The sequence below is a fragment of the Opisthocomus hoazin genome, chromosome 5, assembly GCF_030867145.1.
Source record: "Opisthocomus hoazin isolate bOpiHoa1 chromosome 5, bOpiHoa1.hap1, whole genome shotgun sequence".
NCBI lineage: Eukaryota > Metazoa > Chordata > Aves > Opisthocomiformes > Opisthocomidae > Opisthocomus > Opisthocomus hoazin.
The window spans coordinates 53,433,040-53,449,683 of NC_134418.1; the positions used below are offsets into that span (position 1 = coordinate 53,433,040).

Consider the following 16,644-nt stretch of genomic DNA (forward strand, 5'->3'; position numbering starts at 1 on the left):
GAGGAGGAGGAGGGGGGAACCTCATGAGACAACAATATCCAGGCTGAACTGGAAAAGAGAGATCAAAGCAATGAGCTGGAATGGGAAGAAAGAACACAGGACACTGATATGGTGTACTCCCGGGAACGGGCAGAATTGACGTAAAAATTGAGAACTGAAAAAGCATTGAAGACAATTGCCAGCCCTTCCATGTGCTGTAAAACGCTGTACTGTCAGAGTTTCAGTTCACAATTTGTATCGTGCTTTGTTGCTTTGCTTACCATCTTCCTTTATACTGAGCTCCACTGACATCACTGAGAGTATTTGATGAGTAAGATACTTCTAAATATTAAAACAGGTGCCATTAAAATGGCTTACACGCAGACTTGCACCATTTTAACCCAAATCTATTAAAAACCTCATTACAGTTAAATTGGCATAAACCTTTGTGCCAATGATCTTCAACTGATTTAAGATGCATCAATATAAATTCAATTTCAATTGATTTAAGAGAGTCTAGGCAGAAATGCACTGCCTTTCACAAACTGAGGGGAAGACATATTCTTACTCAAATATTAAAACTTACACACTCGGTCTTTTCACATTCAGCTGTGGGGGTTTTGAACTTTTACCACTTTACAAGCCTTTATAGGGAGTGAAAACAAGTAGCTCTAGAGTAATCAGGTCAACAGCCTTTTGCTTCGTCAACTGAACCTTTGTGCAACAACAGACGCCTTCATCTTTAGTGTTTCGTAAAACTCTAAGGACAGAGGAAAAGCATAATATTTCTTCTACTTACCCTACTTTGAACTCAAATATTAGTGTCTCACTAAACCTTTTTTTTACGAAATGCATCTAGCCTTTATTTGAATACACCCTTTCTTGCAAAAATAATGAAAGCCCATCATCTAAGATGCTTACTCCAACAGTAAGCCGTCCTGCCTCTTGGAACCAAATATGTCATTCCTAATTTGGGTTTTTCTGGCTTTCACTTCCAACCCTTGTTTCTTGTTGCACTTTCTTCTGCTCAACTAAATACCTCTGCAGTTCTAAGAAGTCTATTTCAAGTTAATAGGCCTTGCACAGGCCTGTACATCTCAAATGTGGGTGACACTCAAGGTTACCAGTCCTTATCACAAGTAACACCTTACTTCCCACAGGCAGGAGTCAGAGAAACATTTCTCAGTCTAGGAACAAGGGTGGTGAAGTTAGAATCTCTACAAACACAGATACTGCAGTATTTTACGATTTCAGAACTCAAGGCACACTATACACACACATACATCCTGTAGGTTTCAGGTACATTTGGCCCCACTCCCCAAAATCCTGACCAGAAATTCAGTGGATAAAGGTAAATGCCATCAAACTTTGATGCTTGGCTACTTTCATTGGTGTTTCTCCCACCTTTCCAGCCACCTCGGGCTGGAGGCACATGGCTAGGAGAAGGCAGAAAGGAAGCATCCAGCAAAACTGCTCTGTTCTCTGGCAGGAAAAAAAGAGGGATTTTCGAGTATGATTGCTCTCGTCTCTTTTTATGTACAAGGTCCTTATCTGCAGTCTGTACGTGCAACCATTACCTTCTCCTCTGCTATTTTCTCCCCTCCTCATGGATATGAAAAACAAAAAAAGCAATACTAGAAGAGAGCGAGGTTGCCCTGACCATTAAGGAACTGATCGTGGCTGAGTCAGTTCAGAATTCTGTCAGATTGCCTGCACAATCCACATAAATCATTTAACCACTCTGCGCTTCAGTTCCCCACTGCAGTAGCTGTTTGATCTACATGGTCTGTTTATGGCCAGCTTGAAGCAGTCTAATGTTATTGAAGATTATCTAATATAACACTGGGAGGGCAAATGCAGTTGTGGTCTTGAATTGACACTGTGTAATGTTAAAAAGAGGATAGAGAAGTATTGCCCCTCATGGTCTGGCAGTGGTAAATTATGCAGTCATCTCCTTCCAGCCTCTCACATCTGTGACAGCTACAGTAGAACCTTAGTCCAAACACTTCTCTTATTTAGCACTGGAGCTGTCAAGTAAGTCTCAGCTCTCACGCGGGATTTCATGAAAAATAAATTTGACGATTTCTCCAAGCTGAAAAGCCTCTAACCGTGCCTCCAGCCTGCCAGCCATAGTACTTACATGCTTTGTGAAATTTGTGTTTCACATCAAGAAGGGTAGATGATGGAGGTACCTGGAAAAGATAACAACATGCATGCAGATTAATTTTCCTGTCTTCACTCTGGGATCCCTTCTCCCCTCCTCTAATGAAGAGGTGAATCAATTTGTGTCCAAGTTCCTTAGGCAATAATGAAGCAAATCAGCATATTTACTCTCACGTGTTTATATGTTACTAAGGATTGTCCACATTTGATTTACACATTACCTGGACCACCTCTGCTTGGCCAATGGAAGGGTAAAGTCTCAAGCTGCTGGCCATGCTTGAGGCAATAACTGCCCCAGGATCAAACTAGTGGGACAACTTGAAGTGTTAGCTTTAAAGTTAGGTTCAAATATGCTGGGGCACATCTCTTAGAGACATGAAAGGGTTTTCCCGAGGGGCCAGTAACAAAGGTGGCAGGTTCTGTCCTTTCTGCCTGAAATGATTTGCTTCTGCCTGCTGTTGTTTCACGTGCACTGAAGCAATTCAGCTGTCACAGTGTTAGATGGCAGTCCGGTGGCCTTCTAGGCTCTATTTTATTATGTATATTGATTTCTTAATACACTTTCTACAAAGTATCTGAGAAACACAGTTAGAATTTGCTAGAGTGACAGACTTAGAAGTACCTTGCATTTAAAAGAAAAGGCAATGGAACACTGCAGGAAGTAGTATGTTGAGCTTGAGATCAAGGCAGCAAGAGGTAAGGGTCTGATCTTAACAAGACCATCCCTTTGCAGTTGACACTGATTTCATATTCTATACTGTTCATTTAAGCACAGAGACTGAGAATTAAATTGATATGTGTCTTAACTATGGGGATCTGCTTCAGCTCTAGAGAGAGACCTCATCGTTGCAGACAGACAGCAGAATGCAGAAAACCACCTTCCCTGGAGACTTTAGGCACCTGCACAGCATAGGCTAATACCATTATGAAGTGGTGGTGACATACAGCAAAATCTTGAGGACCAGCAGAGTTTCTTTGGTTTGAGGTAGAGAAACAGCCATGGCACCATTTTCCCTGGCTGGGCACTCATCATCCGGTTCACCTCATCTCCAGCTTTCCTCAGTTTAACCAGAATTACGGCAGTTGCCTGACATATCCTCCTTGGCAATTACGCAGGAACCCAACAGTTCTGCTCCACAGAAGTTTGTCTGTCTCTTCCCACCTAAAGATTTCTATGGGGTTTGCTGGGCAATCCAGTTCCTGTTTCATTGCATTAGTTGGAACTCATATACTTAGGCATTAATCAACTTACTGAGCCTTGCTTGGATCTTGGCACCTTCTTTAACCTGTAGCCCCACTTCTTTCAAATGTAACTACTGATATTTATCTACCTATTTTACTTATCAGTGATATTAGTGAATTAGGACAATACCCATGAAAAAAAATAAAGAACACAAGAAATTCTACTTGTAGAGATCAGTCAGCACCTTAGCTTAGGTTGTTCTGCTGAAAAGACTGAATTTGGAGAAATACTGATGTAAGAAAATAAAATTGCTGACTCAAAAGCAACAAATCAGTACACAAAGCAAAGTTTTGCTCTTGTATAATTTGACATCCTACGCAAATATACAATTACGTATGCCATTAGCGCTTAGGAGTAAGCCAAGTTTTTTTCAGTAATAATGTGAACAGGCAGAGAGCTCAACAATGAGCTAAAGCTGTAAAATGATACCTGTGCTAAACTGTATGCAAAGTTCAGATTTTTCCTAGAATTTTCTTTGGGTTTAGATGAGAACCCTTTCTTTTCCACAGTTACAGAAGGTTTTACTGGGCATTGGAGTAGTCCTTATTTGCAGAAACTGCTGTAAGCAAACCTCTACTTAAACCCTGACTTGTCTCTCTGATGCACCTGCTAAGCAATGGCAACTCCACACAAATCAAGGGCTGGGCTCCTTGAAACCAAGGATGTACCCTTTGCCCCTTCCCAACATCAACAAGGTCTGTGTTGCACCCAAACCATGTTGAACAGTACTGGGCCAGAAAAGGAACATTGCCCTTGGATTGCTGATGCCAGCTGTTTTCTTCCTAGCTATGGGGAAAAATAGAAGAAGTCATCTTATTTTTCTCAGTTCAAAAAGGAAAGAAGACATTTTATCTGTTTTATTATTTATCATCTGTTTTCATTATTTTATTTATTGCACTTAAGTCATTCCACACAACATCCAGTAGAACAGCACATCTCCCATAGTCTACATGTGCCTTTTCTTGTAATGTATACAACCTCTGTGGACTTGAATACGGGAGATAGGGGGGTTGTGTTTTCAAAACTTCCAAAATATCTGAAATTGCTTTCTCACACCTTGTAATCTCACATCTGTGAGGTCTGGAGCCCAGAATCTGTCAGATATGGATGCAAGTGCTGTTAGCTGGCAACGACTCTACAGCACACAGACCAAAATCTGTCATGTGTCCTAGCGCAGGGCAGGTGTGCAGGTTTTCGGAGCTGGCATTGCCAGCTCAAGGACGGGGATGGCCTTTTCCGATGTTATGGAAGGTGATCTTGTTTTCTAAATACAGTATAAGCCATATTACTGTAGGGCCTGCATCCCTACAAGGGATCAGCATCTCACCATGCCAGGTTATGGGAAAAAGTAGCCAGGCCCAACCCAGGCTCTGGAGAGCTGATCATCGGATTAAGTCAAGGGAAGCTGAAAGGCTATTAAGCTTAGCGTGCTCACAGAGCAGAGCTAGCTCAAAACAGAGCCCATGGTCTGCATCTCCTGCACTCCTGAGTATGTGTCAACTTCAGAGCAGCGCTGCTTTCAATCAGTGCAAAATTTCTAGTCCAGCCCTTCTTAGCAACTCTACCTTTACATCCCTCTCCCATTTTTCAACCTGAGGCTTTCAGTTCTTTCTCCCCTCTAAATCCTGCTATGCCAGCCATGGCATTCATACCACCTAACTTTAGCTGTCAAAAAATTAGTCTAAGCTTGTGGTTTAGGTTTACCTATAGAACCATTCACATGCCCTAGGTGTTTAAAAGTTACTAAGTGCCTGCCAGGATCTGTGCTGCAGCAGAGGAACCAGCGAGCGCATCCACGTGGTGCAATGTGAACCATCACACACCGCCTCCCTTACATCCAGAGCTGGTTCTTAGAACATCCAGCTGCAGCTGGGGGGAACTGCGCTCTGTACGACACCTATGAGAGAGGCAGAGCTCATTAGCAAAATCACCGCTGTGCCTGAGTACATCCAAGCCGCTTTAGGCTAGAGCTGGTTTGAACCCTGCCAGCCCTGTCCCAGGCTGAGCGTGTGCTCGGTTGGCTGGCCGCAGCCCGGCAGCTCTGCGTGGCACCGTGCGGGGAAGGCCTGGGGCATGCAGCCAGCCAGGAGGGCGCAAAGGCGGCCTGTTTACAGGCCAGCTGGCTTAGAGAAGGACCCTTCCACTTGAGACAAACTGCACAGATCGCAAGTTGAAAAATAACAGAAATACTTTCCTCCTCAGAATGGGCTATGACATAGAGGAATCACAGTGTCCTTTCCCAGGCAGAGTAATGAGGCTATAGCCACAGAAGAATGAAATACATTTTTTTATGATCTTGATAATCTGTGTCCTTTTTTTTAAGGACCTCATAAAACAACCGGTGAAGTTATAGTTTCTAATATTGATCAATGTGAAGATGGATGCTGAGACATCAGCTCACTACCAAGAGTGTCCTCTTCGTAGACCATTAATTATCTTTTGTTCTTTTCATTGTACATCAATACGAGCTAAAGAATTGTAAGGACTGGAACAGCATCTGTGCTTATTACCCTTTGTGCTAACTGAATAAAACACCCTGGAACATTTCACTCTAATTATTAGTCTTACTTTTCTTTTATTCTTTTAAATTATTTCTGAAACTGTTCTAACCTTTCTTTTCCGCTATTTCAGCACTTTTCAAATACGCAAAGGCAAAACAGTGAAAGACCACCCTCAGTTGTGCTAAAAACACCTCTTACTTGGCACATATCTTCTATGTCTGATGGTCAAGCACTTTTCCCTCCAAATTCTTGACTTCTAGTCTAACACCAGGTTTTGAATATAGTTAACTTTCTAGTAAGTTGTTATCATGTGTAAGGTTTAAGAGTACTTTATTATGAAGAAATGCAGATTTTACAGGTGTGGGTTGCACTCATTGCACTTTTCATTCAGAAAAGGATGATTTCAAAACCTCAAATCCTGTTTTTCCTGTACCTTCATAGCAAAAACACTTCTAGTTTTCCATTTGAGGCAACTTCTCATTTTTTAGGAATTCAAGAATGAAAGGACCTTCTCAGTCATCCATTCCAGTTCTATCCTTCCTTTATGCAGCAATGCACAAAGCATCACATTTCTTTTTAAGATTTAAAATACCGTATTAGTAACTTAGACTGTGACTCAAGGAAGAGCACTAAGTGGAAGATATTACGAGGGAACTTAATACTGCCTTTTGTGAGTGCAAGCTAATCAGATAGTTATCCACTTTCATACCTCTTTCACATTTATAAGTCAAGGAATTATAACAAATCTGGTATCTGTATATAATTGCATCACACAGTTCTTGCACTAAAGAATTATTTTAGGGGTTAGAGGTTAGCAGAATATCAATAAGAATTTGAATAATACCATTTTAGCAAATAAGTGATCTTTCTTTCAACAGTTCCCTTCTTTGAATCTTTTTTCTCTTTGTGACATGTCAGTATCACTGCACTGCTGAGTCACCTACGTTCAACAGACAGTCATTTTCCATAATTGCAGAAATTCCGAAATTTGGCCACTCCAGCTGCTCATTAACCATAGACGACCCCATCTTCAGCCAGGGTAAATTTGTTCAAAAAGGTGACAACAGCTTATTGAAGCTGAGGATCTGACCTCTAAACAGATAACCAGCTAATGGCAAAGTCAGGTCATTTCCAAGGTCAGCACTCAACAAATACTTCACCATTGCTGCTTTTGCACCCTGTCCTTGCTTTGGGACCATGCTATATTATTAGAAATCAGCAGCGTTTCACAGAAAGTTAATCAGGAAAACACCTGTTCTAATTGATCTCCGTGTTGTGTGAATTTGGCTTCTAGATCAGATTACGTTTTCTTACTGTTAAATTTCAAAGGCAGTATTAAAAATTGAGTACTGTTTTACTGTAACCTCCCTCAGTATGTCCTACACTGCTTTCTTGTTAGCCTGGTGAACCAGTGTGCTGGTCATGTCAAAAGAGATATAAATAGATGAGCTCACCGTGGAAATGACATAGAAGTAACTACATATAACAAGTGTTGTCAGCAACAACACAAAGGCTTTATATAGAATTTAATATTTTACTCGGTAGACTGCAGTGAGCTGCCTACCAGACAGCTAGCTCTGACCTCCAGCCAGTCCTTCCAGAAACTAGAGATATTCAGAACTATGGTTTTGGCTCAAGTCAGTTCCAGTACACAGGAGTAGGGGGCTGTATCGCTTAGCAAGCTCCTAGTTTATTATGTGGTCACATGAACTTTGGCATATGAGATAATCCAGCTGACTAATATTTCCAGTGACTATGGGTCAAATTATCTAAGAATACACATAACCACATGCTTGCCGGGTGCAGTCATGTCAATTTACACTGGCCAAATTTGTCTTTAATGATGTTATACTGGGTTTTTTACTGCTAGTTGGGTGCTTACATAAAAAAAAAAAAAAAAAAAAAATCCTCTCCCTTTGCAAGAAACTTTCTGAAAAAGTGTCAGGCACTAGAAAGAGCTTTTTTTCCCTCTGCTAAAGATGAGAGTGGAAGTAACGAGAATGCAGTCCATTAGCACACAGAAGGTGTGCAGGCCATGCTTTGATTTACAGAATTCATCACATTCACCTATTTCTGAGAAAATCTGAGTAAAATTGGGATGCCTCTGTGCCTTCTGACCTTTTGTTAAAGGGAACTGTTTAAGGTTACTGCATTCACCTTGAGAGCTTAACGGCAGAACCAGTCAGGAAGCCTCTGTCACAACACTTTTCTACAAGGGAAATTGAATTGTTCTGAAAAAACTGTGGATGTGTAAATTTGTATTGACTTCAAATTTAAAAAATGAAATAGAAAATGTGGGGTTTTTTAAATCTTGCTTCAGAAACATGCTGAAAATTCATTTCATTGTATTATTTTCATTTCCTTTTGTTTCTCATTGGTATGGAACTTTCATTACTTTTGCATTATTTTATGACACATCAATCACAATAGTGTAAAATAATATAACACATGGCTATCATGCCATGGAAAATAACCCAGTAGGAAATAATATTCAAATAAATGTACTATTAAATTGTAAAATAAATTGCAGTCGAAATGAAATATTTGTTGTGTCAAAACAGATTGTAATATTCCAAAACTAATTTGTAATATAATCTTTCCCAAATTCTACCTCAGAAAAAATTCAAGACTCATTTTTTTTCACTGTAATTTGCAAAGAAAACATTTGGGGTATGCACTGAAAAAAAACCAAACCAAAACAAAACAAAACAAAACAAATAAAAAAACCCAAAACAACCCCCCAAAAAACCACAACTGCTAACTTTGACCAATTCTTCTCAGGAAGAAGGTGACATTTAGGGTTTTGTTTGGATCTTGATTGCCAGTCCTAGCACAGATTAAGCATACAGTTTAGCTGTGAAATTTCTCTGAATTTGTCTTCCTTTTTCTATCAAATGGCTGTAGAAGTTTACGTCTGCTTTTTTTATACCTATGTAGACGGCTAACATTTAAAGTCAAGTAGGGCAGCCAAGAAACTCAACCAGTACTTAGCATAGGATGGTCACAAACTATTTGGGGGTCTGTATGAAAACAAAAAGCAAGAATGAGATCAACCAATTCAAAAGATAATTCACAGAATGTGTATTGGCAAACCAAGTGATTCTATGAGTAGCAGGGCTAATAAAGCCTTACTTAAGGAGGACCTCAAAGCCTTTTCCAGCTGTCCCTTATCCCTTCCCTGTCTCCTATGACATTTCCACTGGGCAAGAAACCGGGGCTGTTTTGCTGCCATGCACTTGCTGAATGCCCAGTGAGAACGTGCACGTTGAGCTGGCAGCCGGCTACTGGCGTACGGCAGAGGGGAAGGCTGCACTCTGCTTGTGCTCCCTGCTCTGAAACACTGTGCTACCCAGCCTCCAGCTGCCACTACTCAACGAGGAACTAAGTAATCTTTTGAGCCTTTTTTTTTTTTTTTTTCCCCCCTCTTTTGGATGTATTTAAACTTGGCCAGGAGGTCCAAAGTTACACTGGGGAGAGCAGGCAGGGGAAGACAGAGAGGCAGCAAGCCCTCTGTGGTCCATCAGGGGAAGTATGAAGCTGAGAAGCAGAAAGGAATGGGAAACAAGGATGATAGATGAGAAAAATTAGACATCATCAGGTTAATTAGAAACCTAAGTACTTTTCACCATCCCGAGTGCAACGAAGAGATGCTTGATATACTTCTGGTACAGATTCTCTGACTGGAAAATTTGTTTTCTTGTAATACAACAGCTGTATATATTAAAAAAGGAAAGCCTGCATTTCAAGGACTTTTTAAAATCCAAAATTGTTTAAACTTAGGCAGATATGTTATAATGATAGCATTAATAAATACTTTAAGATATTTGTAGATCCATTACTATTTGCTTCAGGTACATTGTGAAGAATCACAGGTCTGATTTTAGAAAGAACCTGAACCATGTTCTGATGGACCAATAAATCATGGGCAGGAGTATATTAATGCTGCAATAATGCCTATATGAGATGCCTTTATACACCTAAATTTCCATCATGAGTTGTGCTGATTAACTATCAAATTAATAAAAGACCTACAGCTCCCTATGGTTTTACATTACTCCAGTATGTTCATAATTTACAATACTCTGTGAATTATGTTTGATATAATAAGGCAAATGTGCAGCTGGGATAAAATGTCATAATTTTGTTAGGAAAGAGGACATTTTCACACTGGCTGGGAGTCTGTCTCTACAGATACACTGCTGGCAATATTCACTGCTCTCGTAGATGGCTCTTACTGTTGGCCAGATTGGCTTATGTTCATGGAGAGCTAGAGCATCACTTGTGTCTCTAGAATTCATTCTCTTGTTTTCGCTGAACTTTGAATCAAGCTCAAATTTTTTGGATCATTTGTTATATTTCACTCTTTCTTTTCACTGTTTCTTTCTTCCCCCCAGGCTCTGACTTTTCTGTCTAAAATAAGAGATGTATAAAACCTGTCATTTAAAGGCACGTCTAAGCTTTGAAAATTAGAATCAGCTGAAGTATCAGTCTTCTGCAGTGGCTTCTGTAATTCTTTAAATTATCCCATTACAAATGCTAAGTGCCCTAAAGTTACCAGCTTTTCCCCTCCCCAGTCTCTCTCTTCTAGATAAATCAAAGGCCTTTTCTCCAGGTATTCTATTTAAAAAGACGTATTGAAACAAGAGTGGTGACAGCAAAGAGCAAGCAGAAATTAATATGTCTAGTTTCCTCTTTTCATCTGAAATTATCTGTAGCTGTACTGACTTTAAAATTATGTGAATTTCTAGTAGAGCAGGAAGAAATTAGTGCAATGCATTGCTTCAACAGAATTTGAATATGTTTACCTACTTTACCAAGTGTAACTAATAACTGAGGAAGAAAACACCATTGTCATCACCTCCAGCACTGGGGGTTAGGCATAAAATTCAGTTCTTATGGGTAAGAAAATTCATAGACTTTATAACAAGTTTGTAAATGTAATGTATTTTCTTGCTGTGCCTCCCAGCAGGGACCAGATCCCCATTGTGCTGGATGCTATGAAAATATACAGTAAAGACACAAGACACTATGAAATCCTCCTTCCAAAAGGAAGTAGAAGAGATGACTTCCACAGCAATGAGCCTACATTCAGCTAGTTTTGTGCCTGTGTTCCTTCACCCGTACTGCCGTGGGAATCCCTAGTTTGTGGGACTCGGCACCAATGTGTGGTCTTCCCAACAAAGCCCCCTCCTTTGACATAGCTGGTTATTCAGTCCCTTTGGGCATCTTTCTCATCAGAGGCAGAACATCTCTAATGATAGAATGCGTGAATGAGAAAGATGATGATCTTAAAATTCCTATGAATGAAATGAGGCTGCTGTGGAAGTGCACAGGTTCTGCTCATTCTTGACAAGGAAGAATATAGAGTCCTGTGAACTGAAATATTAAAATTGCAAGTTTTAGGGAAAAAAAGACTATACAAGGCAATTAAAATATTAATCTCTTTCTTAGACTTCTTCACTGTACTTCCTTAGAATGAAGCAAATTATGAGAACTCAATGATGTAAATGCAATGTCCTGGTACTGCAAAGAGTTCCTTTGCATAGTTTCATTGCCTACTTTAATGATTGTATTTGCTTACCTAAAATGAATGTGGTATGTCTAACTCCAAAGCCATGATGTGAGGAGTTATTTTTATTTGCTAGAGATGACTATGCAAAAGAGCTGGTGACGACTGTCATTCTTGGCTGCTCACTTTCTGTGACAAAGCTGCAACCCACAGGTGAGAGTAACAGATTTCTGATACTGGAGATACCATTGCTACATCTATCTGATTTTGTTGTCATGCCAGTGTAAATCCATTGTGATGCTAAGCCATAGTGTGCAGATACAAGGACTCTATTGTTTTAGGTGCTTTACAAACAGAAATGCTTGTGAACTCCTTCAGAGACAGACAAGCCTTTTGGAGTAATCAGAATAAGCCCCAGTTCATCTTTGGCAAAAGATGCAGTAATACACATACATTGTAGTATTTAACGGCAATAAGAGTTGTATATGTAAGTGGCTGGATGCAAGGGTCCTTTAATTTAAGAAAAATAAGAATGTTCACATGACTTTCACTGTAGGCATGGCGTGGCATGGCATGTCTACACTCACGAACACATAGTTGAATGTTCCTACAGTATATATTGTTAACCACAAACATTTGACTATCAGTAACTGGCTTTTCCAAATAGATTTCAGTGGCAGACAGCACTGGGTGCATGGAGGGCTGGTTTAAGGAACAGCGGGAAAGTAGTTTCCGCCATCTTTGGAGCACACCAAGAAAACAGGTTCTGTCCTGCACACCTTAGGAAGCAAGCTCACTTCTGTAAGCCTCAAGAAGTTTTCCAGAAAGGAGGGCCACTGCCTAGCAGCCAAAACCTGATCTTGCACCTCTGCTTATAGCTCAACTTGCAAAATTGTATAGCATGAAACTACTGAGCTCTGGGGCTTTTGATGGGAAAAAACTTGCTTTGCTGGTTTCCCCAAAGGTGATTTATTCTGTAAAAACTATATTGTATAACACTTTCTGCCTTAAAAGCAACTCATGCAAAATTAATTACGTTGCACTATGTTTGTGGGAAAATGCATTTTATTACAACTTAATTTGAAAAAAAATATTATACAATGAATGCTATAACAGAAACAGTTATGAGCTGCCTTAACAGCATTTATAAATCAAATCACTGCACATCGATAACTTTAAAACTGACCTACATCAGGCTTTTGGAATAATGTACAAGTACAACAGCTTTTGAGTAGCTATATATTTTTCATAAGTTGTGGCTGATGATGAAAAATGTGGATTATTTGTTAAAAAATACAAAAAGGAATTATTTTCTTTCATTTTTAAGACTTGATGAAATTTGCATGTGCTGTTGTTCTCTATAGCTTTTTGGAGGTAATATCCTTAGACATTTTAAGACTCTCTTTCACTGAAAATATTTCTAACTAGAAATCACTAACTACATGCCCTCTCCTCTTTACAGACAGACAGGAACTTCTTCCATAGAAATTAATAAATTGTGAAGAAAAAGGGACTTGCGATCATCTAGGCTCACCTGCTGTTTCACACTGGCCAAAGAAAAGATTTATTCTTTGCTGAATACTTCTTTCGCACCTTGAGCAAGAAACTTGCACGACTCATCTTAACAACTTAAAAAATGCAGTATCAATCTGCATGTTGAAGAGACTGAAGATTCACCCACAATATGCTCAGCTGTTACTTATCACCCCTTGACTGACTGTCAGAATATGGGCCAAATTTCTTGGCTAAATTTGCCTAATTGTGGCTTTCAGCCACCACTTCTGGTAAGGCCTTTGCCTGCTTGGGTAAACCCCTTTCTCTTCTGAGAAAATCTCTCCTGGGCCGTGGAGGGATCTCAGGTGAGGCAAGATGCTCTGTGTGCGGCCGAGCCATGCTGTGCGTGCAGACACTGACATGCCTCCCCGGGCAGCGGGGAAGGAAGGAGAACCCAAGACACCGGCATGCCTCCCCAGGAGTGGGGAAGGAAGGAAGACCCAGGACCCCAGCCTGTCCCTCAAACTGACCTGCACACCTGGACCCTTGCCCTCTTGCAGGCAGTGGGCAGAGCAAGAGGTTGCTTGTACACCTCCTTGAAACTTCAGCATTTTTAGCCCCCCTGCTGCCATCACATCAGAGTGTGGGCACCTCTGCTCACACGAGTACAGTCCCAGGATACCTCCTCTGAGCATTTATATACTGCTTTTAAAGACATGTGGATGGGGTTGTAGCCTAGGTTTAAATTAACTTTCCCTGCTAGCTCCTTTTTGAAGGCTTTTTCAACTGTGAAAGTTAGCCCCCGTTTGTCTAGTGGCTGCTGTCCTGCCAGAAGCAGTTTGGGGACATTTTGTAGAGTAACTTGAAAAAAATTTTGAGACGGGATTGTGTTTCCTCCTTTCTCTCCCCATCCGCAAAATCTGAAGTCTCTTCTCCATGACATCTCACCTCAGAATTAATTTCTGTACCAAGAGTGAATCAGGGGAAAAAGATCTCACGCTGCTGTTATTTCTCTTTCAAATTTTTTAAGGAACTCTCTGGAAAAGCTCATGTGCACCAAACTACTTGCATAATGTCGCATCCATAGCAGAGAAAGTCTCCAGAGCAGGCTGACAATGTTAAATAAAAGAAGTTATACTGCTTTAAAGAATTTTATGTTCAAAGTACACATGTGTAAAATGAACTGCCTGTGTTGCCAACCCTTGTGAATTTATTTCAACTTTTGCAAGATTAGGTGTTTTTCTTCAAGACCCAGCTCCTGGAGGCTACAACTATGGGACAAAATGTCTGGAGTGTTCATCTTCCACTACTATCTTTCAATTTTTTTTCCTGCCTTTCCTGACTGTGGAAAAGCCTGCAGTATGATGTGAATGTACCTTACAGCCTTATAAAACAGGCAAATATGTCTTTATTCTGTTCCTTTAAGCCAATCTTAAAGACAAGCAAGACCTTATAGCAACTGTTCAGTTCACTTAGTGTAAGTGACTGGTACTTCCTATAAGATGGCTAAGAAAGCCAAAGGAATAATGTTATTTTCATTTTACAGATGGAGAATTAATTCACAGTTACTTATGCTGGATCCAAATCCTATTGATGTCAATTGATTGCTCGAGATCACAGAGGCAAACACACCTCTTCTAAATTCCTGACACTGCATTGAGCACAAGACATCTTTGCTTTCTAAATACCGAAACTAGTTAGACGTATCATCATTTTCCAGAGTTTACAGAGCTCCCACTAATCTGAACAGGATTCATATGCATAAGAAAGAGTCTCTAGAAAACTAACCCTCTGGAAGCAGTGATTAGTGTTTACCCACATAGCATTAATCATCTGATCACTCTGCCTGAGTTTCTATTAAGTGGAGAAAGAAAAGGGTCTTCTCTCTGCCATTATAACATACTTTGTCCCTTTAGATTTATTAATATGAGGATATTACAGATCTATTTGCTGCATCATAATAGTCTGAACTACTAACAATACGCAATAACAATGTAAATACATACATTTTAAAATCTATGGTTCCTATTCTTTCCTATTATAAATCCTGACGAGTAATAATTACAGGCAACCCTGAGAAATTAAGATAATCATAATTATCTTACAAACAGAAAACAGGCATTAGAAGTGTCATGTTGGGTCTGTATCAATGCTATCATTAATTAAGCAGAAGATTATGCATAATCCAGTGAAATGGCCTGTTGTTTCCTCTAATAACCAACTGAAACGAAGTTCAGTGATATTAACAAGTGCTTACAGAGGTAAGGAACTCAGCTTCTGTACTTTCAGGGTTGCCTTAGGAAGGGATTATCACAGCAAATTTAGGGACTTAGACAGCCAGGTGAATGTGCATTCAAAACCCAAATTCTGTAGGCAGCCTTGCACTGTACTTGCAGCAACCCCCTGGTGCTGTGCCCCCTCCCAAGAAAAAGTACAAAGGTCCATGCTGCTGGCCATGGCCATGTAAGTGGAACAAGATTCCTGAGCAGACACTTTCAGCTTACAGTTGTTATTGCTCCTCTGTGTCTATTTTACCTCTATATAGATAGAGCTTCGCAATCACCACTCATAACTCTCCTTCCACCACTACCAGGGCAGATTCCATGGTTTGGAGAAGGTGTGAGAAAATGTTCAGGCTCATCAAAATTCAAAATAAAGGTTAAAACACAGGTCTGCTATTGTTCCAGCAGACTACAGTTCTTCCATGCCTCATGGAAGGTTTCCTGAAATGTGGCTCTTTGCCTAATCCTGTTTCTGTTATATTTCTTTCAATGACACCATAGGAAAGCTTCAGATAAGAAACAGACTAAGTCTATTTTTTGGATTGAAACCTTATTCAGTATAGTATTTTGGTGACCCTTTTGAATAACTGCATAAATATCACTCAGTAAATTAAATAATGCAAGCAGTATCATTACAACTAGTATTAATAGTCATCATATTTGTTTGATCATTTTATAAGTTTCTGTTTTGACTAGATTAAAACAATCTAAAAAAATATTTTGCCCCATTAACAATGAACAAAAGAGACATTTACCTTTAACAAGGCATACAAATTGCGAAAACACCCTTTAAAAGATCAAGAACAGTAGAAATCTGGTAGTATTCCACTCTGCATGTTTTAAAGGCATTAAATTATACATTTGAAACAAACTTATCCACCGGTTCCAGCTGTTGCCAGTGAGGATAAGGGAAATGTTGAAATGTTTATTTTTTTCTCCTAGCAAAACAGTAAGTCTCAAAACTCTACTATGTTACTGAAAAATCCAATAGTCTAAATAGATTAGGATTCCCATTTTCATGGCACGCAAGAGACCAGCTCTTCTGCTGAGGGACACTGAATCGCAAAAACTGTGATGAAAATACTTATGAAGCATTTTTTTCAGCTGTTGTTTATTATGTAGTAAACTTCCTTCCTACCCAGTCCTCTCATCCTACTTATACAATTTCACCATAGTTTCTATTTTTTGATTCATATTATTAAAAAAAAAACAACCCTCTTTTAGTCAAGACCCTTTGTTTAAAAATAAATTTGTTTTAAAATTGCCAGGTTCCTGCCCAATCTGATAAGTAGGGCACAGCTGAGTACATGTAGATACCAACAAGAACCCACAGCATCGCAGAGATGCTAAACTTTATAAAAGTAATAACACTGAATATCCATTCTGAAGTAGACGTTTAAGTATCATGCTCTGAAATAAGCACTGTAATCTAAGCATCAAGAGACAGCCTAAGGACATATCTTGAGTCCACAG

The 16,644-nt window shown here is 39.7% G+C and overlaps 1 protein-coding gene across 1 annotated transcript in view; it reads right to left on the reverse strand.

Annotated features, from left to right (window-relative positions):
- Positions 1–16,644, reverse strand: part of TECRL (trans-2,3-enoyl-CoA reductase like) — a 68,173-nt gene that overhangs the window by 51,071 nt on the left and 458 nt on the right. The window contains exon 2 of the mRNA XM_009942302.2: positions 2,120–2,171. Within this exon, the coding sequence (XP_009940604.1) occupies positions 2,120–2,171 (52 nt within the window). The remainder of the gene's footprint in view (positions 1–2,119; positions 2,172–16,644) is intronic.